At 47.3% G+C, this 21,619-nt stretch overlaps 5 protein-coding genes across 6 annotated transcripts; 1 reads left to right on the forward strand and 4 right to left on the reverse strand.

Moving 5' to 3' along the window:
• Positions 1-175: 175 nt before the first annotated feature.
• Positions 176-2,275, forward strand: LOC120699645 (tropomyosin-like). Its single transcript, XM_039983660.1, has 2 exons — positions 176-841; positions 918-2,275. Exons 1-2 carry the CDS (start codon positions 814-816, stop codon positions 1,622-1,624), a joined length of 735 nt encoding a protein of 244 aa, XP_039839594.1. The 5' UTR covers positions 176-813; the 3' UTR covers positions 1,625-2,275.
• A 665-nt stretch (positions 2,276-2,940) lies between these two features.
• Positions 2,941-3,842, reverse strand: LOC120699646 (probable histone H2AXb). Its single transcript, XM_039983661.1, has 2 exons — positions 3,540-3,842; positions 2,941-3,410 (listed from the first exon to the last, which is right to left on the reverse strand). Exons 1-2 carry the CDS (start codon positions 3,723-3,725, stop codon positions 3,186-3,188), a joined length of 411 nt encoding a protein of 136 aa, XP_039839595.1. The 5' UTR covers positions 3,726-3,842; the 3' UTR covers positions 2,941-3,185.
• A 5,689-nt stretch (positions 3,843-9,531) lies between these two features.
• LOC120699649 (peroxidase 3-like) lies at positions 9,532-14,762 on the reverse strand. The gene is made up of 3 exons (XM_039983665.1): positions 14,275-14,762; positions 13,820-14,195; positions 9,532-10,250 (listed from the first exon to the last, which is right to left on the reverse strand). The coding sequence occupies exons 1-3, from the start codon at positions 14,530-14,532 to the stop codon at positions 9,826-9,828; spliced, it is 1,059 nt and encodes a 352-aa protein (XP_039839599.1). The 5' UTR covers positions 14,533-14,762; the 3' UTR covers positions 9,532-9,825.
• A 761-nt stretch (positions 14,763-15,523) lies between these two features.
• LOC120699651 lies at positions 15,524-16,516 on the reverse strand. Its single transcript, XM_039983668.1, has one exon. It carries the CDS (start codon positions 16,506-16,508, stop codon positions 16,245-16,247), a length of 264 nt encoding a protein of 87 aa, XP_039839602.1. The 5' UTR covers positions 16,509-16,516; the 3' UTR covers positions 15,524-16,244.
• Positions 16,517-17,562: 1,046 nt separating this feature from the next.
• LOC120699650 (60S ribosomal protein L6, mitochondrial-like) lies at positions 17,563-21,117 on the reverse strand. 2 transcript variants are annotated; one of them, XM_039983667.1, is made up of 3 exons: positions 20,924-21,117; positions 18,384-18,493; positions 17,563-18,216 (listed from the first exon to the last, which is right to left on the reverse strand). In XM_039983667.1, exon 3 carries the CDS (start codon positions 18,181-18,183, stop codon positions 17,872-17,874), a length of 312 nt encoding a protein of 103 aa, XP_039839601.1. In that variant the 5' UTR covers positions 18,184-18,216; positions 18,384-18,493; positions 20,924-21,117; the 3' UTR covers positions 17,563-17,871. The 2 variants fall into 2 exon arrangements, with proteins under 2 accessions (XP_039839601.1, XP_039839600.1); XM_039983666.1 differs by lacking the exon at positions 18,384-18,493 and having other exon boundaries at positions 20,924-21,116.
• Between the last annotated feature and the right edge of the window lie 502 nt (positions 21,118-21,619).

Consider the following 21,619-nt stretch of genomic DNA (forward strand, 5'->3'; position numbering starts at 1 on the left):
TGAAAGTGCCACCACAGGTATTATCACTCAACAAAGGAATGCTCCTTTGTAAGTGCTCATTCCTAATCAGACTACAAAGAAATAGTTAGGCCTCTACATTGCTCTCTCATGAATTGTAGCCAGGGTCCATTTGCCCCTGTTATATATGTTTTAGCTTTTTTAACCCCTTGCTCTCTTGACCGGGTCGCTACTCAGTGATCCACCTTTAGTGCTGCTAACCACAGCCTTCAGTTAGTTATACGTGTGCTCAGGTTCAGATAGTTTTTGCAGTCTGCCTGACAGCACCATTGCATGACCTCGGTTTCTTCTCATTCCCTCATCTTTGTCGTCTCGCACTCCCTCGTGTACCAAGTGGTCTGCTCATAGCATCTGATTAGAACAAATAAACACGGCCTGCAGCAGCTATTAAACAGAAGCAACCGACTGAAATTATTCAGAGAACAGATACTAACTCATCTTATCAGTTTGCAAGTTCAGAGAGCATCCACCAAGGAGTAGGCCAGTCTCACATTGCTACAACACACAACACCCTTAGTGACAATCAACAAAGCACCCCATTCCCTCTTTCTTTGCCTGCACTCCATGCCTCTCTCCTCACCGGCACTCCATCCTTTCCTTCTCTCCTTTCCTTCTTTTCTTCTTTTTTTTTTGAAAGGATTCTCTCCTTTACTTCCTCCTCTGTTATATATCTTTTTTTTTTGAAAGGATTCAGACGGCAGCGAGGCATCATCTTCCACCTCCGACCAGTCCATAAGAACACAGCAGCCGCAAGTAGTCATCGACTCATCGTCAGCCTCTCCAATTCTCCACACCATGCCGTATTATTCTTCATATTGGTCAGGTGCGCCAAGACTTTTTTTTTTTGGCTTTCAGATCAATCCAATCTCTAATTCTTCCCACTGACACATGAACTGCAGAGTACGTCGATCAGTACTGGAGGGCGCAGCGGCTAGAGAACGAGAAGACCCGGCTGTCCAACGAGAAGCGTGATCTCGAGAGGCGGCTGGCGGAGACGACGAGGGCCGCGCAGGCGTCCTCGGCCCAGGTCGCCGCGCTGGGGCACAAGGTGCGGGAGCTGGAGCGCCGGAACGCGGGGCTCTCCGGCGACCTGGCGAGGCAACGGGAGGAGACCAAGAAGGCCGGGCTGCTGTTCATGGGCGCCGCCGACAGGTACGAGCACGCCGCGAGGGAGCAGGCGAGGGAGAGGGCGGCGGAGCTGGAGGGCGCGAGGAGGGCGAGCCTGCTGCTCATGGGCGCCGCCGACGCGTACGAGAGCGCGGCGAAGCGGCGGGCGCGGGCCAAGGAGGAGGAGCTCGAGGACGCGAGGAGGGCGGCGGCGGCGCTGATGGGCGCCGCGGACGCGTACCAGCAGGAGGCGAGGAGGCAGATCAAGGAGAAGGTGGAGGAGCTCCGGGTCATGGCGGCGCGGAAGGCGGAGGCGGACGCGAGGGCGGCGGATTTGGAGGCGGAGCTCCATGCGGCTCTGTCGAGGAAGAAGGAAATGGAGGTTGATCGTGACAAGGTGAAGGCTGAGAATTGTGAGCTGCGGGCAGAGGTCGAGAGGCTCGTGATGGGATTTGATGATGAGAAGACAGAAATCGTTAAGGAATTTGGGAGAACTTAGAATGAAGGTTGAGGAAATTCAGGCCAGCAGCAAGGATTTGATGAAGGGTGAAAACGATAAGCTTCAGTCAGAGGTTAGAACAAGCAAACCTTAGATTAAACCTGAAAATGCTGATTATTCCAACACATCGGAGATAGTTACCGACGAAACAAGGCAAAAAAAAAAAAACTGGAGTCAAGGCAAGGATTGAGATTCCTCATCATAAACTCACTTGTTGGGAAATTTGGGAATAGCGGTATGCAAGAGTATTTGACCTTCAGCTCTTTATAATATAACAGGCTCGTTTTCTTTTCTTTTCTTTTTGGAAAAAAAACTTCTGCCTGCACAAATGTGTATATTCTGTTTATAAGTCCAGTTAATCACTGGAAGGAACTTAGCTGATGTCAGGATTGAAGAGAACTTGTAATGGTAAATGAGTGCCACCAACTGACAGCTCGGCTACTTTATTTATAATCCAGGGCAAAAACAGTACTGCTGGAAAGTGATAATGTCACTTCTCTGTTTAACTGGTAAATGATGTGTCAGTTGGCGCTACACAACAAACAGAAAGTAAGGCCTGTGTGCATATGTTTGTTGTATTCTTGCTCCTGTTTACCTTGTGTGGTTTTTATCTCCCATATTGTAATGCATGGCCGCTATGGTACCGAGTCTTATTCAGGAATGTGAGGATTTCTTGGTGTTGATTGTTGAGCCACAATCTTGGGACTTCTGCCAGAATGATCTCAATTTGCGACGGCATTGTTGGCAGGTTTTTTCGTGGCACAATGAATTTACTGCGATTAGTATTGCTATGCCTCCATTCCAAATGCAGAATCAGAAAGTAGATGGTAAAAGGAAATTGCTGCGAATCCTAACATGGTTATCTGACGGTTGTAGCGTATGCTGGGAATCTGCCGTGATGACCAATCTATGCATAAGTGATGCGCAAGTGGAAGTCCTGGGATTTCAGGTTAATGAGATGGAACAAGTACAACAAGCGATTCGGATTTGATGCACCCATTAAGCAGGTCAATTTTGCCCACCAATGCAGTACATCAGAATAATGACTAATGACAGAAGTTTAAGGTGAGTTATCTGACATGCAGGGTGGCAGCAAGTGAAACAAATTATGAGGAATGTACCAATTATATAGAGGGGCTAAATTTACAGACGATCGGAACATAAGCTTGGAACAAGGGAACTATAATTCACATGGAAAACAGAACGTTCGCAGGTCCTCAAAAAACCACACCAAATTCAGAAAGACGGTATTCAGGAAACTCCCATTTGACAACCAAACGCAATACGCGATTCAGAAGTGAAATTTACACAAAAGAAACAGCACAGAACCATTTCATCGATTCATAGCAACCGACCATTTCATCCATTCAAGCAAGATTGATTGATAGATACAGCAAACTTCCCATGGTAAGCCATCCATTGCAAAACCTAACCTAGCCTAGGCGAGATACTAGAACTACTACTGGTGGAGCCAAGAAGAAGCCGCAGCATCGGCGGCTGCGACTAAGGCCGCGCCCCGAAGGAGGGAGGGGGAGGCCCCCCGCGCCGGCGGCGCCGGCGGCTAGAACTCCTGGGAGGCGGATCCGATGTCGGCCTTGCCCTTGCCGCCGGCCTTCTTGGGCAGCAGCGTCTGGTGGATGTTGGGCAGCACCCCTCCGGCGGCGATGGTGACGGCCCCCAGCAGCTTGCTGAGCTCCTCGTCGTTGCGCACGGCGAGCTGGATGTGGCGCGGCACGATCCGGTTCTTCTTGTTGTCGCGCGCCGCGTTGCCGGCGAGCTCCAGCACCTGCGATTGGGAGGGGGGGATTCAGACTTCAGAACGCCGCGGCGAAGGGACACTCGGGAGGAATGGGGAACGGCAGGCGGGGGATCCGGTGGGGAAAGGGAAGGGAAGGGAAGGGAAGGGAAGGTATACCTCCGCGGCGAGGTACTCGAGGACGGCGGCGAGGTAGACGGGCGCGCCGCCGCCGACGCGCTCGGCGTACTTGCCCGTCTTGAGGAAGCGCGCGACGCGGCCGACGGGGAACTGCAGGCCGGCCTTGGAGGACCGCGACACCGACTTGGTGCCCTTGGCCCTGCCCCTGCCGCCGCCGGAACTCATCCTCTCGTCCCTTCCCTTCCCTTCCTCCCTTCCTTCCGAGGGGGGCCCAAGATCGCCGGAACCGGTGCGGCGGTGGCGCTGGTGGCGGTGAGATTGGAGGAGAAGTGGAGGAGGCCGGAGGGAGGGCGCGGTGGGTTATGTAGAGGCCGCGGCGGCCCGCGATTGGCCGAGCGGGAGGCGGCGCGGATCGCTGACGTGGGCGCCGCGGATCCGGGGAGCGGGCGGGCGCGCGGGGCTCGGAACGGACGGCCCGGATTTCTTCCGGGCGCACGGGCGGCGGGGCGCGGAAATTTTTCGGGGGTGGGTTTGGTTTCGGTTTCGCGCGGGGAGGCGGGAGGCCGCCGGAATTCGCGGGGGGGGGGGGGGGGCAATTAGAGCGCGCGTGATTGGATTTGGATTTTGGTTGTTTGGGGAATTGTGTGGGGGCGGTGGGCTGCTGTGGTTGCGAGGGCCCTTGTTGGGCTTCTTCTTCTTGTGGCTTGTTGGGTTTTTAGCCGTGACTGTTTCGGTTTCTTGAGCTGGGCTTGTTCGGTGTGCGTACCTGGTACCACAAACATGTACTACAGACGTTATGTGTGCGTGGTTGCAGCCAGCATTTGTAAAATAATTGATCGAATGAAAAATCCTTCTCTGCTCCTTTTTAAACAATAATATTTTCTTGTGCTGTGGGGAACTAACTCCCCCACAGTAAAATTTTGCACTCAAAAAAGAAAATGTGAAATGCAATTGGAGTCTAGAACTTTGCAGTGCAACTTGTGCTCATCATGCAAAGTGATTTGGGTTAATTAATATAGTTTTTATTGCCCTTTTCAACTCACCACCGCGCCAAAAGTGCTTCCACTGGGCACCACATATTTTATATACACACGACTTCAACAAAAAAAAACTACTTAATCACACCCCAAATAAATTATAGCCGCTAAATTAAGGGTTATTTAGCCAGTTAAATTATATAATTAGTCTTTCTTTATTGTTAATTTAGTATTGAACTTCGTCATTTACAAAATTTGTATTTTGTCAATGGTGCAATGAGGGAATGAAGCCCAAGATGTATTTCAGTACATGAAATTTTCTTAATTATGCATAATTGTGAGAAGAAGATTTGAGAGTATGCATGAACCACAGTTACTATGCTTCATGGTGAAATATGGAATACTCTAGAAATTAGATATTTGTATGGTTAGATAAGTATGAGGAAAATTTTAGAGTTGCAGGTAAATATTTTATAAAGGAGTGTGTATAAGATGGATACATGACAAAACCATAAGAGCCATGGAGTCCTGTAAATAGGGGTGCTCCCCTCCCCTCTTGTCATACCATGACATAAGAGGTCTCAAGTACGTTGTACTTTGCTTCTCTTCCTCTTAATGAAAAACGTGCTCAAGCACGGTCGTGAAAAAAATAAAGGTCTCAAATACTCTGTAGGAGATGGCAAGGTTGTCCTGTAGTGTAGAAGTGTTATGGTAGGGTAGCCAGGTAAAGAGTGGAAGTGTCTTGTGTTGTACTAATTAAGTTATGGTGAATAAAGAGTTGAGTTTCTATATAGAATTGGTCTCTCATATTAGTGTTAGGTGAAGGTCTTCTTGATGTAGTGTGGGTATAGTGTCCACAAAAAAAAGTTGGTTTCAAGATTAGGGGGTTGGTTTCTCAATACATAATATTTATAGAACCGCTAAATAGATTAGTTAGGTTGTAGCCCACTATAGCCTTTTTTAGTCTCTACAAACACAAATCGCTAAATATTTTTTTTAAACGAAGCATGCCCCCAATTCCATTAAGAAACGGAATTACAGAATTTGGAAAGAACACAGAAAGAGAGCGGGGGAGGGGGAGGGGGGAGGGAACGCGCCCAACTTTCTTCTAGCCTGACTTTCAAGCTAGAAAGTTCAGAGAAGTTGAGGTCTAACACTAGGATTCCTAGGCAGACCGACCGTTCAGAGTATCGAAGTACTATTATTACAGACCAAAAGCGCCACAACGCAACGACCACGGAAGGCCTACATCGCTTTTCACATTAGCATAAGCACAAGTCATTTCACTTTTCTTCTTCCTCTTCAACAGAAGGGGTGCAAGGTGCTAGAAGCAGGCGCGGAGTCGCAGCAGCTTGGTGCGCCAAAGCCCGGTGAGCGCAAGCGAGAAGCGTCTTGACTCCCTCCAGCAGGCCCACCTGTAGCTCCTCCTTGTGCTGACCTGCCCAGTATTTCAAAAAGACACAAGTGTGAATCATAATCTCAGCAGGATGTCGTATCATCTTTTTGTCAAAGACCGCTCTATTTCTGCATTTCTAAATCGCCCAACTAATAGCTGCAAAGCCAAAGTGTTAAACAGCTTTCCCATCAGGCAACCATTTTTCGATCCAGGGTCTGTATTGATTGTAGCAAACAGGGATATTAGAAGCATGAAAACAGGGGCCGACCAGCCCCCAAATGCACCTGGAAACAGGGCACTGGAAGAACAAGTGGTCGACAGTTTCAATTTGATCACAGAAGACACAGGAGGGATCCCCCCGCCACTTTCTTTTTATTAAATTGTCTTTGGTTAATATGGCATTTTTCTCTAGTAACAGTGAAAATTTTGATTTTATATGGAATTTTCGCCTTCCAAATGTTGTCAAAGTGAACTCTAGCATGAGGGGTCAGGTGCTCGTAAGTACTTTTAGTGGTAAATTTTTTTTTTGCTCTCCCACTTCCATCCAATCTCATCAGCTTGTTGTCTGAAATTGAATGAGAAAGTGTCATTGATGACCCCCATCCATTCCTCAAAGAGAATTGGAGGTAACCATCTGTCAAAGGGCACTCTCCCATTGATTTGCAGAACATTGTGAACAGTAATATCTTTATCCTGACACCATTCAAACAACACAGGGTGAAGCACACAGAGGGGACTGTTCTTTAGCCAAACATCCTTCCAAAACAAAGTTTTTTTTTCCCATCAACAACCTGGATGACTCTACCCCTTAAGTACATTCCTTTGATTTTCAGAAGGTCTGTCCATATAGGGGAGTAATCATTTAACCGCTAAATATCTTAGCCTGCTATTTTAAACACTGGTACTGGGACACTAACGATGTTGTCCCATTCAACACCTAGCTGTGCTGGGTGGATTGCACCACTGGCGTCATGATCTGCAATGTGTTTGATGAAAGCTCTGAGATCTTGTTCCTGGGGTTGCCTGTCAAGCAGCTTTACACCGATCGTGATATGGTTGGCAGATAATGGTTGGAGGCATATCATTCCCTTGGGCAACCAAGGGCAGTGATGTCTTGAAGTTTGCACGAGTTATTGCGGATGACGCTCCCTTACCGACTGGCATTATAATACCTGTGTATCATCCATTCCCAAACTGTTTTATTGTCACCACCTGATCATTGAGGCTAGCATTTGGGAACGACATGGTTTGGCATTAAGAAAGTTCTATTACAACGTATCAGCTTAGGGATCTTGAAGCATTTGATCATCTTCCTCGTGAACTGCTTATGTATCCTACTTTCGATCCAGTTAATCGTGATGTTGTCAGCTTTGTGTTGAAAAAAGAGGATCGTACATATGATGTCGGTGAATTTTGGTTGGTGGCTATCAACATGGTAAAAAAGATTGTTAAGTCAAGCATGTTATACATTAAGGATTATGATGATAGATTATGATGATAGCATTCCAGAAGAGGCTGAATTGTTGAAGAGGAAAAATCAGTACTTCGAACCCTTTCTTCCTGTTGAGATCTCCAAGAATGTGATTCTCTATAAATCAAGGTAATTACATTTCATGTTTATAATTTATGCACGTGTAGACTGTAGATTGTAGAATGCACTTACTGCTAGATATCATGGAACCAATATGTTTGTAGCATGTGTTTCTCTTTTTTTTCATTTGCTAATTACTATTCTCGAGTTTTCTTATGTGCTCGGAAAGAAATATATTGAATCAGTTAAGAGTAGACGAATTTAAAATATGACTTATTGTTCATGTTGTCCTTTATAGGCTTTGGAAGTTGTATAGCTACCTCATTCACTTTTTACATCTTGCTTTCTTCAGTTTCCTTTGTGAATCAGTTGTAGAAAGAAATTTGAACTATCCCAATCATCACTTTATGTGCCCATACATAGTCTGAATGTAGAATGCCTAATTCGTCATAATTTCCTTCTGGCTCCCACCATGTTTGGTGTTGCAATTTTATCTCCAGTATATATTGCTTCAGCAAATTAGTAGCCCCCTCACTTGAAACCCCACAGAACATGGTTGTTTCCTCCACTGCCAGTTTTATCACAAATGTCACATATGAGTCTCCAACAGTCAATCTCCTGTCACTCATGACTTGTCAGTGGAGGAACATGAGAACATCATGGAAAATTTGAACTTGACCTAATATCATTAGTTTGTGTGCCATTTCCATATTTCTTTCCATAACTATTAACTATTTCTGTTATAAAAAGATTAAAAAAAAGAGAATCTATGGAACCATAATGATATATTCTCTTGAATTCTTTACAAACAAGTCAATCTCGGGTCCCTGACACTGAGTGCAATTAAATTTTACCTACACTTCAATGTTTACTTCACATCTCCCAAATATCTAAACTGGTGCAAATTGTGTTCCAATTTATGTGCAGTTATTGATGATGTGGCATCATGAATTTTGCCATGTCATCTTTCAAGAGATTTTCCCGTTCTCACTTTCATTCCTAATCGCGACTCGCGTGCACGAGCGGTGTGCGATCTTGGCCTCAAAACAAAAACAAAAACAAATAATGACGTGTCAGTTTTGGGTAAAATTGCGAGTGATTTGATCCGCGAGACTAAATAAATAATTTTGTAGTTTACCATGGAGCAGGGGGATAGCAGAGTTACACAGATAAACAATGCAAGTCAAATTATAGGCAACCCACACCTTCATCAGCCGACACGTATTTCTGTTTTATGGCGGCATGTAATACATTTCTCAGCAAGAAGCCTAAGAAATTATTTCTTCAAAAAAAAGACGCCTAAGAAATTAAAAGAAGTGGATTGTAAGGAGTTTATGAAATTTCCACCAACATTGCAACCCGTGTTTATTCTAGTGTTGAACCTTCTTAAAGTTTAAGTAGCTGATTTTCTGTAACGTCCCGCCTTCCGAGGCCGGGTCCGCTTACATTTGGCTACTTTCTAGGACATAGACTGTCCTCACAGACTAACACCAGTCTTTTCTGCAAACTTTGTCCTCACTCGTGCGTATCCGGGAAGAACTTTCCGGTCCGTCACCCATCTCCAAATTTCTCCGGGCCAAACACGCTTAACCTCGGAGTTCTTTAGAGATCGGCTGCCGGAAAAGAAGTTACAACTTTTTGGTATGAGTATCCTATTAATCCTATTAAGTCCTAAATTGGGGTGTCACATTTTCTAAACTGGTCTCGATTTCCTCAACTATAATTAAGAGAAGGCCGTTTCGGTCTTGGAATCAAATGGGCCAGCCCAAATTCCACCTCTTGTTTGTTAGTACTCTCTCCATTTTAGCAAATTTAGGGTGCATGATAGAAATTATGTACATATCTAGGTTTGACTAATAAATGAATTACAATTTTGGACAAAGAGAGTAGTAGTACTTATTAAAAAACTATTAGTTCTTTTATATCGTGCTAGACAAAGAACTTTTTTTTCAAGATAATGCAATCTTTGAACACAATAATCTAGCATGTAAGCATGTCTGCATTCAGTATTCCTAATTGTGCCATGCACATGTACGGATGTTATGCAAGCATGTTTCATGATTGTAGTCAAGCATTTGTAGAACAATTGATAGGATGAAAATATGAAATGCAATTGTAGTCAAGAACTTCGCAGTACAACTTGTGCTCATCATGCAAGTGATGAATTGGGTTTAATTAATATAGTTTTTATTTCCCTTTTCAACTCCACACCAGGGCGCCAAAAGTGCTTCCACAAGAATAGGCGCCACATATTATATATATACGACTTCAACAAAAAAAAAACTTAATCGCGCCCCAAATAAATTACACGTATTATATTTAATCTCCTGCAACCAAACAAAAACGAAGCGAAAATCCAGCAGCTTCCAAGAACATACGAGCGAAGCGAGAGCCCCGGCCGCCGGGTGGTGTCCATCTCCATCAGCGGCGGTTGACGGCCCTGCAGTGGCGGCGGATCTCCCCGCGCTCGCCGGTGAGCACGCCGACGCGCCCCATCTTGCGGACGGCGTTCCTGAACTCGCGGAGGAAGTGGGCCTGCCTAGTGAGGCGGTGGATCATGCCCGCGGCGCGGCGGTCGGCGAGCAGCGCGGCGTCGGAGGCGAAGAGGCCCCGCCCGAGCTTGAGGTTGACGAAGTAGTGCGCGTCGAACCGGGCGGGGCTCCCGGGGTCCATGGGCACCGCCGTGGCGTTGTTGGACGCCGCCGCCGGGCCGCACCGCGCCCGGAGCTCCGCCGCGTACGCCGCGTTCAGCGCCGGGTCGGCGCCGGCGGCGGAGTTGGAGCCGGAGCCGCCGCCCAGGCGCGCCGCGAAGGTGTTGCAGTGGGCCACGCCGATCGTGTGCGCGCCTGCACATGCATTAGCCAAGCTGAAACAATCTTCTTTTTTTTTTTGGTCGCCAGAACAGAATCGATTAACTGTTCTAGCTTGTAATAAGTAGTAGCGCAGTAATTTTTCGTCTTCACCAAAGAGATGGTAAATAATGTTGCGTCATGACAGGCGGCTTAGTAGTTAGTACAGTACAGACAAGTGCAGCTGATTAACTGTAATATAGGCTAGCTAGTGTGATGATTGAAGCAGACACTGAGCTCGCTGGCTGTGGCTGGATTCGGTGGTTCGGCGGCCGCTGTTTCGCGCTATCCAACCACTGCAGATCGCCAGGCGCGGCCCAGCATCGCCAGGTACAATTGGTGCCTACTATTTTCATAAGAAAAAAAAATGGTGCCTCCTATGTTCATAACACTGACTGGATTGGATTGGAGGCTCGATCAAATCATCTGTATGATGGAGTAGTCATGGGCGTGGGCAGCTCGGGCTCAGCAGGGAACCCCAACAATAATGATCGTCCCTGTTTGTAGCATGGCAGTACAGGCAGCTGGTGGTAGGATAGATGGATATGCCTGGCCAAGAACGGGCACGGATGGATGGATGTTAGTTAGGAGTGGCGGCCACTAGCGTTTGTTGCCTGTTGGCAGTTAGTTACCCGCCGGTTTGAGTTGCAGAGGCAGAGAGAGAGAGAGAGAGAGAGAGAGAGAGAGAGAGAGAGAGAGAGAGTTTGTGACTTGCGAGTGATCCCCCAACCACCGCTGGTAGTACGAGACTACGAGTAAGCAGGCCCAGCTAGCCATGCATCTCCTTCGGTTGCTAAATGCTACTGGTTGGTATAGTGATAGGTGATGATGATTCCATGCACTGCACCTGCACGGTGATGCATTTTTAGCCGTTCCAATGATCTTCTTCAGTGGCTCCTACGCATAGCTTAGGCCCTGTTTAGTTCCCACCCGTAAACGCAAAAAAGCCGTAAACGCATTAAAGTGAAAATGAATCTTGCTAATTTGAAGTATTAAATGAAGTCTATTTACAAAACTTTTTGCATGGTTGGGCTATAAATCGCGAGACGAATCTAATGAGCCTACTTAATCCATGATTTGCAACAGTGATGCTACAGTAACAATCCGCTAATTATTGCTTAATCATGGATTAATGAGCATCATTAGATCCGTCTCGCGATTTACAATCCATCTGTGCAAAAAAATTTATAAATAGACTTCATTTAGTACTTTAAATTGAGAAGATTCTTTCGCAAAAAAATTTTACGTTTACACCTCCCCTAAACTAAACACGGCCTTAGCTTGAATTCTTTGATGATTTTGAACGCGGCAGCGGCGGAGCTAGGGGGTGCTGGGGGCTCAGCCCCCCTACTGGCCGACAGTCCATGGAGTTTTTTGCACTATCATCTTATTTTCCATGCAAATAATAGTGCTTAGCCCCTCTAAATGTGATATCAAGGTTGCTCAGTCCCCCCTAGCAGTTCACCCTGACTCCGCCACTGCATGGCAGGCATACTTGCATAAAGTGTACTCCTGGTAGATTATATTAATTACACGATTACATCCATTCACAATGCAAGTTGACTTCTATATACATGTCCATGTTTGTTTTTTTTATTATCTTGAAATAAATCCAGAAGTGGTGCCCTAGCTAGATTCAGCTTTGGACGAGAAGTAGTTGTTAACTAGTATTAATTACTCTTCGGAGTAATGTGTCGGCGTCCATGCAAAGGCAACATCGTCGTCCAGAATGTCACTGTCACATGATTGGAGGGAGTACAGCATAAAACTAACTCACCTTTTGTCAAATGTATGCTAATCAGGGAGGCTGCTGATGGGGCAATCACTAGCTCACCTTTAGTTAAATTCAAGGGGAAAGCTCGAGTTTGCTTTTGACTCGGAATGGATAATACTATGATATATAAAACTAACTTGCTCATCAGTCCAGGTTTCATGATATACATATGGCATGCACAATGCACTAATTATTTGGAATAATTCTAGTGCTCCAGCTAGCAAGACACAGTGAAACTTGCATTATTGGAAACCCCTTTCTTTTTAAAAAGATCTACACATCATGATGAGTTTTCCCCCTCTCGATCGATCTGTTTCTCCCTTCCTTCCTTTCTCATGTGTTCATTTTTTTTCATATATTCAGTAACTTAGCTGAAAAAAATTCTTATTTTTGACGAACAAAGTTGAACTATAGATATAACTGAAACTGCAGCAGTAGTGCGTGATTTGTCTGATGACGAGCAATGCAATGGTCGGAAAACTGAAAACTTATCAGCTCAGGTTTGCACTGCATCGTCTTCAAACAAACAGCACCTTGATTATTATTAGGGGTGCAAATAGGTGCACCTAAGGGTATCCGACGCCCCTCTTTAGTTCGAAAGTGTGCACTATTTTTTCAAAGTGGAAGTTTATTTTGAAAAATTAGTACAAATTTTTGAACTAAAGAGAGGGGCGGTGGATACCCTAAGGGGCGTCCATTTGCACCTCTAATTATTATGACCTTCCTCACTTCAATTTATTACTTGATGAATTGACAAAGTCAATAATCTCAAACCTAGCTGGTATGATCACTGCGTGCTACCCGTGACCTCAGCTCCTAACCGCGTGCTAGCTGCTAGCTTTGTTATCTGTAATCCATGTCAGAGTGTATCGTACCACTGCTAGCTTTGGTGCACACAGATGTGCAGCCAATTTTTATGTTTTATTATATCCTTAGCTTGCTTACTGTCACTCTCCACTTACTTCAACCTAGCTACTCGAACCCGTGATCGACCTCCTAATTAATTACGAGAGCTAGATTATCAGTAATCTATCCATGGCATGCAGAGTGCATCGTAGTACTGTAGCTGTAGCTGGTGACTGTGATCGAGGTAGCTAGCAACTAGCTTAATTATCAGCAACGGACGGCGCCCACGCACGCCCCGGTACGGTGCGCCGACACCTCACGAGCAGCGGCTGCGTTGTGGGTGCGCGCGGTGGTTGCCCCGTCCCTGTCGCGCTAACACTTGGCCTCTCATGCCATCCACCTGCTGGAGATGGAACCAAAGCCGCGTAGCTATCACCAGTAGACAGTAGTCACCCGTCGTGCGTGCGAGCGTGCATGGCCTCCACGCACTTCGACCGATCCGCCGACCCCGCGCGCGCCGCGCGGCCGGTCGTCGTCGCGTCGTCAGGCCACCGTCGCGCCGTCGCCGTCGCGGCGCATGTGCGCGTGCTCGCGCGGCGGCGACCGGTCACGCGCCGGGGACTGCTCCGGCCGGCCATCCGATCCTCTCCCTATAGGTCGCGCATCGATCATTATCGTGTGTGCGCGGCGTGGCATGCGATGCCGTCGCCAACGCGTCAGTGACCCCAAAATGCCAGGGGGACTGACGTCACAGGAACCGTTTCCGACACGTACGCCGGCAAGCGACTGCAGAGTTTGACGCCTTGTGTGCGTCGAGCTCCGAGCCGCGCGACACCGGTACGGTGGTGCGTGCATCATCTCGGTGTTCACACACGCACGCAAATTGCAAGCCTGATCATCACACAGCAGCTAGCTTACTAGTTACCAGTAGTAGCTTATTAATTACCGGAGAGGATGACGAGGTCCTTGACGTCGAGGCCCTTGGCGGCGAAGTTGGCCTCGAGGGCGGTGAAGTTGTCCGACGGCGAGGGGATGCCCGCCGCCGCCTCCGACGCCCGCGACACCACGCCGTCGCGCCGCCCCAGCTGCACGTCCCACAGCTCCCGCCCGAACTGGAAGGAGACGGCGTCGCGGGCCGCGAGCGCGACGATGTCGGCGCAGGAGACGGTGCCGGGGCACACGGCCTCCAGCACGGCCTTGGCCGTGTCGATCACGTCGAACCCGCCCAGCGACGCGTTCGGCGCCGCGTCCTTCTCCGCCGCGCCGCCGCCGCCGCCGCCCGTGCCCGGCGTCGAGTCGATCAGCACCGACGCGTCGCACCCCTGCGGAGGTCCGGGGATTGAACGAATTTTAGATGGACGCTGCAATGCATATCATCAGATGGGCGCAGCCCTTGCTTACTCTGACGAAGCAGTCGTGGAAGAAGAGGCGGAGCAGCTTGGCGGGGAGCGCGGCGGGGTCGGCGGCGACGCGGGCCACCACGATGTCGCGCACCACCGCCTCCGCCGCCGGGCAGCTGCGCCGGTAGAAGTGCGCCTTCAGCGGCGGCGAGCCGTGGCAGCCGCCCGCCAGCAGTAGCACCACCACCAGCAGCAGCAGCGTCGCCGGCACCGACGACGATGATGTCGGACTCATCATGCCGCTGCAGCTCCGAGCCATGTTGACGACGGCGACCCGTGAGCCGTGACGTGAGTGGGAGAGCGATCGAGTGATGGAATGGAATGGAATCGAAGCCTACTGGTTATATAATTGCGTGGATCGGAGGGCAATTTGTGCTAGCGCCACATCAGCCACTCCACGTGGGCATACAATAGTTTAGTTAACATGTTGAACCATCGAATTGATTTTAAAAGAAATTTAGAAATATGAAAAGAACTCAGAGCTACCATTCAACACAAATGTGCAGCCAAATTAGCCCTCCACCTTACACGATCCATTCAATACAAGGCATGAGAGAACAAAAAAAAAAGCTCTGCTCTCGGATTTGAGCGAGCTGGGAGAGATACGGTTGGCACAACCACATAGGCACACAAATGTTGAAGCGCGTGCCAAAGTAGCTGAGGAGCCGTAGCTTTCACCTTTCTGAATGCGAAGCTGAAAAGATTGGCCATGCAAGTATTCAGTTAAGGACCACAATAATTAGGGTAGCCAATTAAGGTCATCTAAGTTTGGTTATTAACTGTACGCAAGAAAAAAAAAGTTAACAACGGAAACACAATATTTTTCTTTTTTTTGCGAGGACAATATTTTTCATACATATGCTTTTTTCAAACTAGGCAATTATGCCCGACCTTGCTACAGACAAAATTAATATAAATATCGGCTACGTATTGATGCTCGTGTGTTATTTTGTAGGGATCAACGTGATCGAATAGTAGACGGAAAGTTGGTTCAATTCGCATATGTGATGGACTACGACCCACCAGTAACCAAATGGAAACTACGACCCACCAGTAACCAAATGGAAACCTTACTCGCACCGATGTTTGTACTCTGGTCTAATGTTTTTTTAGGCAACCTCTGGTCCTCATCTCCTTTCTGATAACTCGTGTGTGTGTATATATATATATATATATATATATATATATATATATATATATATATATATATATATATATATATATTAAAACGTTAAAAACAGAGTACACAGTTCAGAGATAAAATTCCCTGGATGCATGTTTGTTCAGAGATACAAAAGGAGGGAAAGACAAGCTGCGATAAACATATGCTTCAAGAAATCGTTCATGTCTTCGATTAAAACAAATGATGTTTGGAGACTGCTTTGACTGCACAGCTCACACCTGCTTCTAGCACCAAAAAAAAAAGATGTCTCCTTTCTGTCCACAAACGAAGGGTCGAAGGCAGATTGTGTCAACTGTCAATCCGCTCGCTCTTGATCACCTGATCCATCCATGCAGCATCAACAATCAAGGTGATTCTGGCCTCGTCCTCGATCGGCAGGAAGGCCTGATCCGTCGTCGTGTGTCGTCGTCCGTGAAGGCCGATGGATTAGCGTTCGGTGTCAGTGTCACGCGGCGGCGGCGCCTGATCCATCATCAGCAGTTGCTGGTAGACCGTCGTCGTCGGAGAATACGGAAATCACACCTTGCTACAGTAACGAGGCAAACTTCATTTTTTTTTTGGTTTGAAAAGCAAACAAAAATCCTTATGGCAGCAAAAACAAACGCCCAGTAGAAACTAAACCCTGCTAGTATGTAGTAAAGTAGTAACAAAATTACAACACTAGTTTAGGGACTAATTAAGGAGAGAGATCAAAGGAGCAGCGCGGGGATTGGGGAAGAGGAGGATCTCTGATGGAGCGAGCGAGCTCGATACATGGCTGCGGCGGCACCGGACCTGCTCATCGCTCATCAGAGCCGCTCCAGCAGCTCGTTGTACACATCACGCGGCTGCGGCACCTGCTCGTGCGGCAGCGGCTTGCTGGCGCCGCCCTCCACCGCCGCCGCCGCCGCCGCCTGCTCGGACTCCCGCTTCGCCGTGCTCCGGCTGGCGCTGTCGCCTCCGCCCTCCACGCGCTTGCTCGCCTCTTCCGCGGCCCCCGGCGGCGAGCCACCGCCGGGGCGACGCGGGTCCTTGCCGCTCGCGGTCGCCGGTGCCTTGGCCTGCGCCTCCATGGCTACTAGTTTGCGTGATGGACGCCGGGCCAAACTTCCGGCGGCTTTTGTATCCCCCATTCCCCCTGGCACGCCACGTCTGCGTCCACGTGGCAGCGAGGGTCGAGAGGGAGGCTGGAGCTTCTCTGTCCCCTCTATGTGTCCCCATCCGTGTCTCCGCGTGCCACGTGCCGTGCCTGCGTGTACCAAGTTGGGGTACACGTGTCAACGAAGACTCGGTCCATCCGGTTCCGCTCGGGCCGATCGAGCAAGAGACCGGTCGTCAAAAACAGCAGTTCTATTCTACAGGAATAATCCATGAACTAAACAAAGGTTCTTGAAAAAGAGACTAAACGTATAGGCAAAGAGCAGCTCATTGGTTTGTCAAATCTTCGATTAGGAGTCGTCTAGGAATAAGGACCTTCGGCCTGGATTAGCTTAAAATCATGTTCATAGGACACACACAGCTGCATGATCATGTTCCTTTACGATTGTAGCACTGTAAGCAGTGGCGGAGCCAAGTGTAGGCAAAAGTGGGCTATTGCCCCCCCTTGCCATGCAAAATTTCCACTAGATGAATAGTAAATTTGACACTATTTATTATTGTAGCACCTCAATTACCAAAGGTTCCCCCCCTAATTCTTTGTTCCAGCTCCGCCACTGACTGTAAGGTACGCGTCTGGTAGTGCAATGGATGAACAGATACATCGTGGTTACAACTTACAACATATGTATAGAATTTGGATAGATTTGTACTCCTCCGTTCCAATTCCAAATTGTAGATCGTTTGATTTTTTTTAGCCCTAAATTTAATCACTCGTCTTATTAAAAAAAATTGTGCAAATATAGCCAAATTTAAATTATTCTTGAAAAATTTGTATTGATAAAGCAAACTATAATAAAAGAAGTGATATTTTGCACAATTTTTTTAATAAGACAAGTAGAATTAAAAAACATTAAAAGATCTATAATTTGAAATGGAGGGAGTATTATAATAAAAAAACCTATTATACAGTCTGAATAATATTTAATAATTAATGCCAGGCACCAGGTTCCCAACACCAGTACACAAGACTTAGTTTGGAACCTCTACAATGAATTAGGAAGGAAACATTCCAATATAACTGAAGTCCAGATTCAGAGTAATGTTCCAGCTTGACATCAACAAAATTTTAACTGGCAACTTATTCCTATTCATGGCCATACAACTCCATTACACACCTCGCGTACATTGCATTGCCTGACACTACATAGGCAAATCTGGGACAACGCTGATCTGCTTAGCACAAGAAATCACATCAAACCCGCATCGCTACAAATGCGCAGCAGAACTGATTCTCAAGAGGTTAAAAGCCAAATATAATGTTACAGCACCATCTCGCTGTCACTTCTTTTGCTTCTTCCCGGGCTTCAGCTTGATGACCTCGTCAATGTACAGTATGCCCTTCCCCTTGTACACCTCTGGGGGTTTGCAGCTCCGGACGGCGCCGGCGAACTGGTGAACCCTGTCCTTGTCGATGCCGGTGCAGCAGATTATGTTGGGCTTGAAGCAGAAGACGCGGACGGCGGGTGGGGCGGTGAACTGCACCTCATGGCTGTAGCCCAGTTTCAGGAACAGCTCACGGCCTTGGCTCTCTGACCTTGCTTTGAAACCGACCCCCACGAGCTTCAGAAACCGGAAGACCTTGGCTTCCATTGTTCGACAGTAAAGTGTTTGGTGCTGAGTCACCTTTAAGAAAGAGAATAAAAAGGAGAGTAGAGGGTTCTTATCAGAACAGTAAAAAATTGAAGAACACTTAAAGATGATGGAATTGGAATGGTATAGCGATTTGTATCTGAATGAAATGCCTACAGAGCACTGCAAAATACTGAGTGTAAAATAATCTGGACCATCACATAGTATTTATCTTGTTTGTGGAGAGCAGAAAAAGATCCTCAATTGTCACTCAAACACTGAAGAGGTTGCAATGTTTAGGAAGGCCTGTGAGTGTGCCGATCAATGATAGCTGTAAAACACCAAAGATTACACAACCTTCCCTAACCATCCAAAGCACAAATTGAAGGCAAGTTGTAAACCATATGAAGTTGTAACTACAGCAAATAGGGGTAACAATACCAACAAACTGTAAGCTAGCTAGCCAAGTAGGAGTAACAATCTAGCAACAGAAATAGTAGCTCCGTAAAGGTTCTAGTTGGAACTAAGGATGTGTTTGGTTGGGAGTTAACATGGGATGCGATAGGATCATCCCTCTTTTCAAGGATGGAATGATCCCATCTCATGTTTGGTTGGAGGGGAGGGTTCGTCCCCGTTTTTTGTTTGGTTGGAGGGTTAAGAAGGGATAGGATGATCCCATCTCACGTTTAGTTGCAAGGATCAAGGATGGATAGCTACATTCAAACCACAACCGAAGCACAACCAAATTCTGTGAAAGAGATGTTCATCATGCTAAATAATTTATGTCGTTTGGGACATTTTCTCTACAACAAATCCAGATAAAAAAGTAACCACAACCTTTATTTGATCAGATCAAGCTGCACTCAATAATATGCTTCAAAAATAGAACTCAGAAAGGTCAAACAAAACTATAGATAAGAGATCAGCAACAAAAAAACAAAACTGAATGCTAACATAGGCAGGCAACAAATATTTGATCAGATCATAAACATCAATGGCACCACTGTAGACATCATTTTTATATGTCAAACTGAAGACACTGAAACTGTAAACAGCAATGGCACTCAAACTGGATGGTCAACTAGGAATGCCATAATATCTCCATTTTATATATGTAGGACTGAAACCTGTGAACAGCAGCAATGGTAGCACCTCCAGAAAAGTAGCATACTTCTAAGTTTTGGTAATACTGTTCTTCAATAATCCAAATGCCATATTAATATTTTTAAATGCAGCTAGGCATAGACAAAAAGGCTAGCTGCTCACTAGTTGAATGCTTATAAAGGCAGGCAACAAATAATGGCTAGGTGCTGAAGAAAAATTGTGCTTTACTTAGATCAAAATGCACCGTTATGTGCCTGCAATATAGCATCATATGTTCATCAATCAAAGAACACACAGGAAAAACTATAACTTAACATGTCATAACAATATAGAAACTATTCATCAATCAAAGAAGAACACACAGGAACTATTATAACTTAACATATCATAGCAATATAGAAACTATAAATCAATCAAAGACCACGCAGGGTAAAAAAAGAGACTCTGCTGGCTAAACTGTATTGATCTGACAGAAACTGAGGATCTGATCTGCGCCTTATAACAAGTACTCAACTATGAAATGCAGAACATGCAAATGCAGGGTACAAAAGGTAAAGCTTACGCACCAAACTGAATTAAGGCATGGCACTAAACAGCTAAGCAGCACGGATACGGCAATTTATCAGAAAACACGATACGCGGATATGTTTTACTATTTTTTTAATAAAATAAATAATAATGCAAATTAAAATTGTGAAAGTGTAAAATTTGAGTAAAGGGTTGGTGCTGAGTTTCCTATTCCATAGAGAAAAAATAAGGAGAGTAGAGGGTTCTTATCAGAACAGTAAATAGTTGAAGTACACTTAAAAAGATGAACTTGTGAGCAATGTTAGCCTAAACGTTAAACAGGGAACGGTCGGTCACCCACTGTGTAGCAAATAGTCGAAATACACAGCCGTTTAAACGGCCTTATGAACGGTCGAAACGGGTTTATACGGCTTTACACGGCTAATCAGCCTACACAGCTGCCCATCGAGTAGCGTTTACACGCCGTGTAAACGGTGTAAACGGCCGTGTAGGCGAACAGTGCTTGTGAGTGATACAAACATTGTATCAGAACAAAATGCCTACAGAACACTGAAACACACTGTCAAATAAATTAGACCCCCCACATAGTATTTATCTCGTTTGCGGAAGGCAGTACAAGACAATTGCCGCTAAAACACCGAAGAGTCTGCAATGTTTCACAAGGCATGTGAGTGCGCTGATCAATGATAGCTGTAAGACACTGTACAGCTTCTCTAACCATCCAAGGCGCAAAATGAAGGCAAGTCGTAAATCAGATGAAGTTCCAACCATGCCAAACAAGGGTTAACAATAGAAATGAATTGTAAGCTAGCCAACCACGTAACAATATAACAGCAGAGTTATGTATGCTCCGTAAAGTTTCTAAGTTGAGACTCGGAGTCACTCGTGCGCACAGAAGCCTGACACAAGGAGTTCAGGCTGGCTGTGAGCCATGGCTGGCCGGTACTGCCACCAGGATCAGAAGGTCCGCGTGGCTAATTCTGGGCGTCGAGCCAAACCAAAGCGGCGGTGCATTCAGGAATCAGGAGCAATATGGCGAGGGCGCACGCATCACTCCCATTTCCCTGGGCGCGCACAGCACAAACAGGAACTGCAGGAGCTAGAGAAGAGAGAGAGAGGGATCCGTTACCGGGGAGGGGAAGTAGTCGTTCCAGGCCGGGGCTGATCTCCTCGCGCCCCCGCGCCGGTCCGGCGGAGCGGAGGGCGGCGAGCTGCCTCGGCGGAGGCGGGCGAGGGGGCGGGGTGTTCCTCGGACACGAGGAGCGCCGCCGCCAGGGGAGAAGAGGAGAATGGTTTAGGGCTGCTGAGCCTCTCTCCACAGTCCGGGACTCGGTCGGGGTAAAAAAATGCGCGGCCCGACACACCACGGCCCGTGGACCGTGGTACGAAATGGGCGGCGCGATTGATTGGCAGCCTGTCGAGCCCAGCCCAGCCCTCGTGCCTGCCGGACGGACGCGCGGATCCTATACATCTTTCGAAATTTATTCCCTACCTTTCAGCCTTTCAAACCCTAACTTCCTCTTTTTCTTCCCCAATCTTCCTCACCCCTGCCGCCGCGCTACACGCTGCCCGCCCCCGCGCAGCGCATCCCCGCCGCCACGCCGCTGCCCGCCGCCTTCTCGCACCTCGCCGGCGGCCGCCGCCTCCCCTGCACCGCGCCACGCAGTCGCCCGCTGCCTCTCCTGCCTGCGCGCCGCCTGCCGCCGTTGCGTGCCCTGCTGCGCCCGCGCCACCACCCGCCGCCGCGCTGCCTCGTGCCGCTCCGCGGCCTTCTCGCTGGAGAAGAAGGCTCCAGCTCGAAAAAAGAAGAAGCGCCCCGTTCAAC

This window comes from Panicum virgatum, chromosome 3K (assembly GCF_016808335.1).
Source record: "Panicum virgatum strain AP13 chromosome 3K, P.virgatum_v5, whole genome shotgun sequence".
Taxonomy (NCBI): domain Eukaryota; kingdom Viridiplantae; phylum Streptophyta; class Magnoliopsida; order Poales; family Poaceae; genus Panicum; species Panicum virgatum.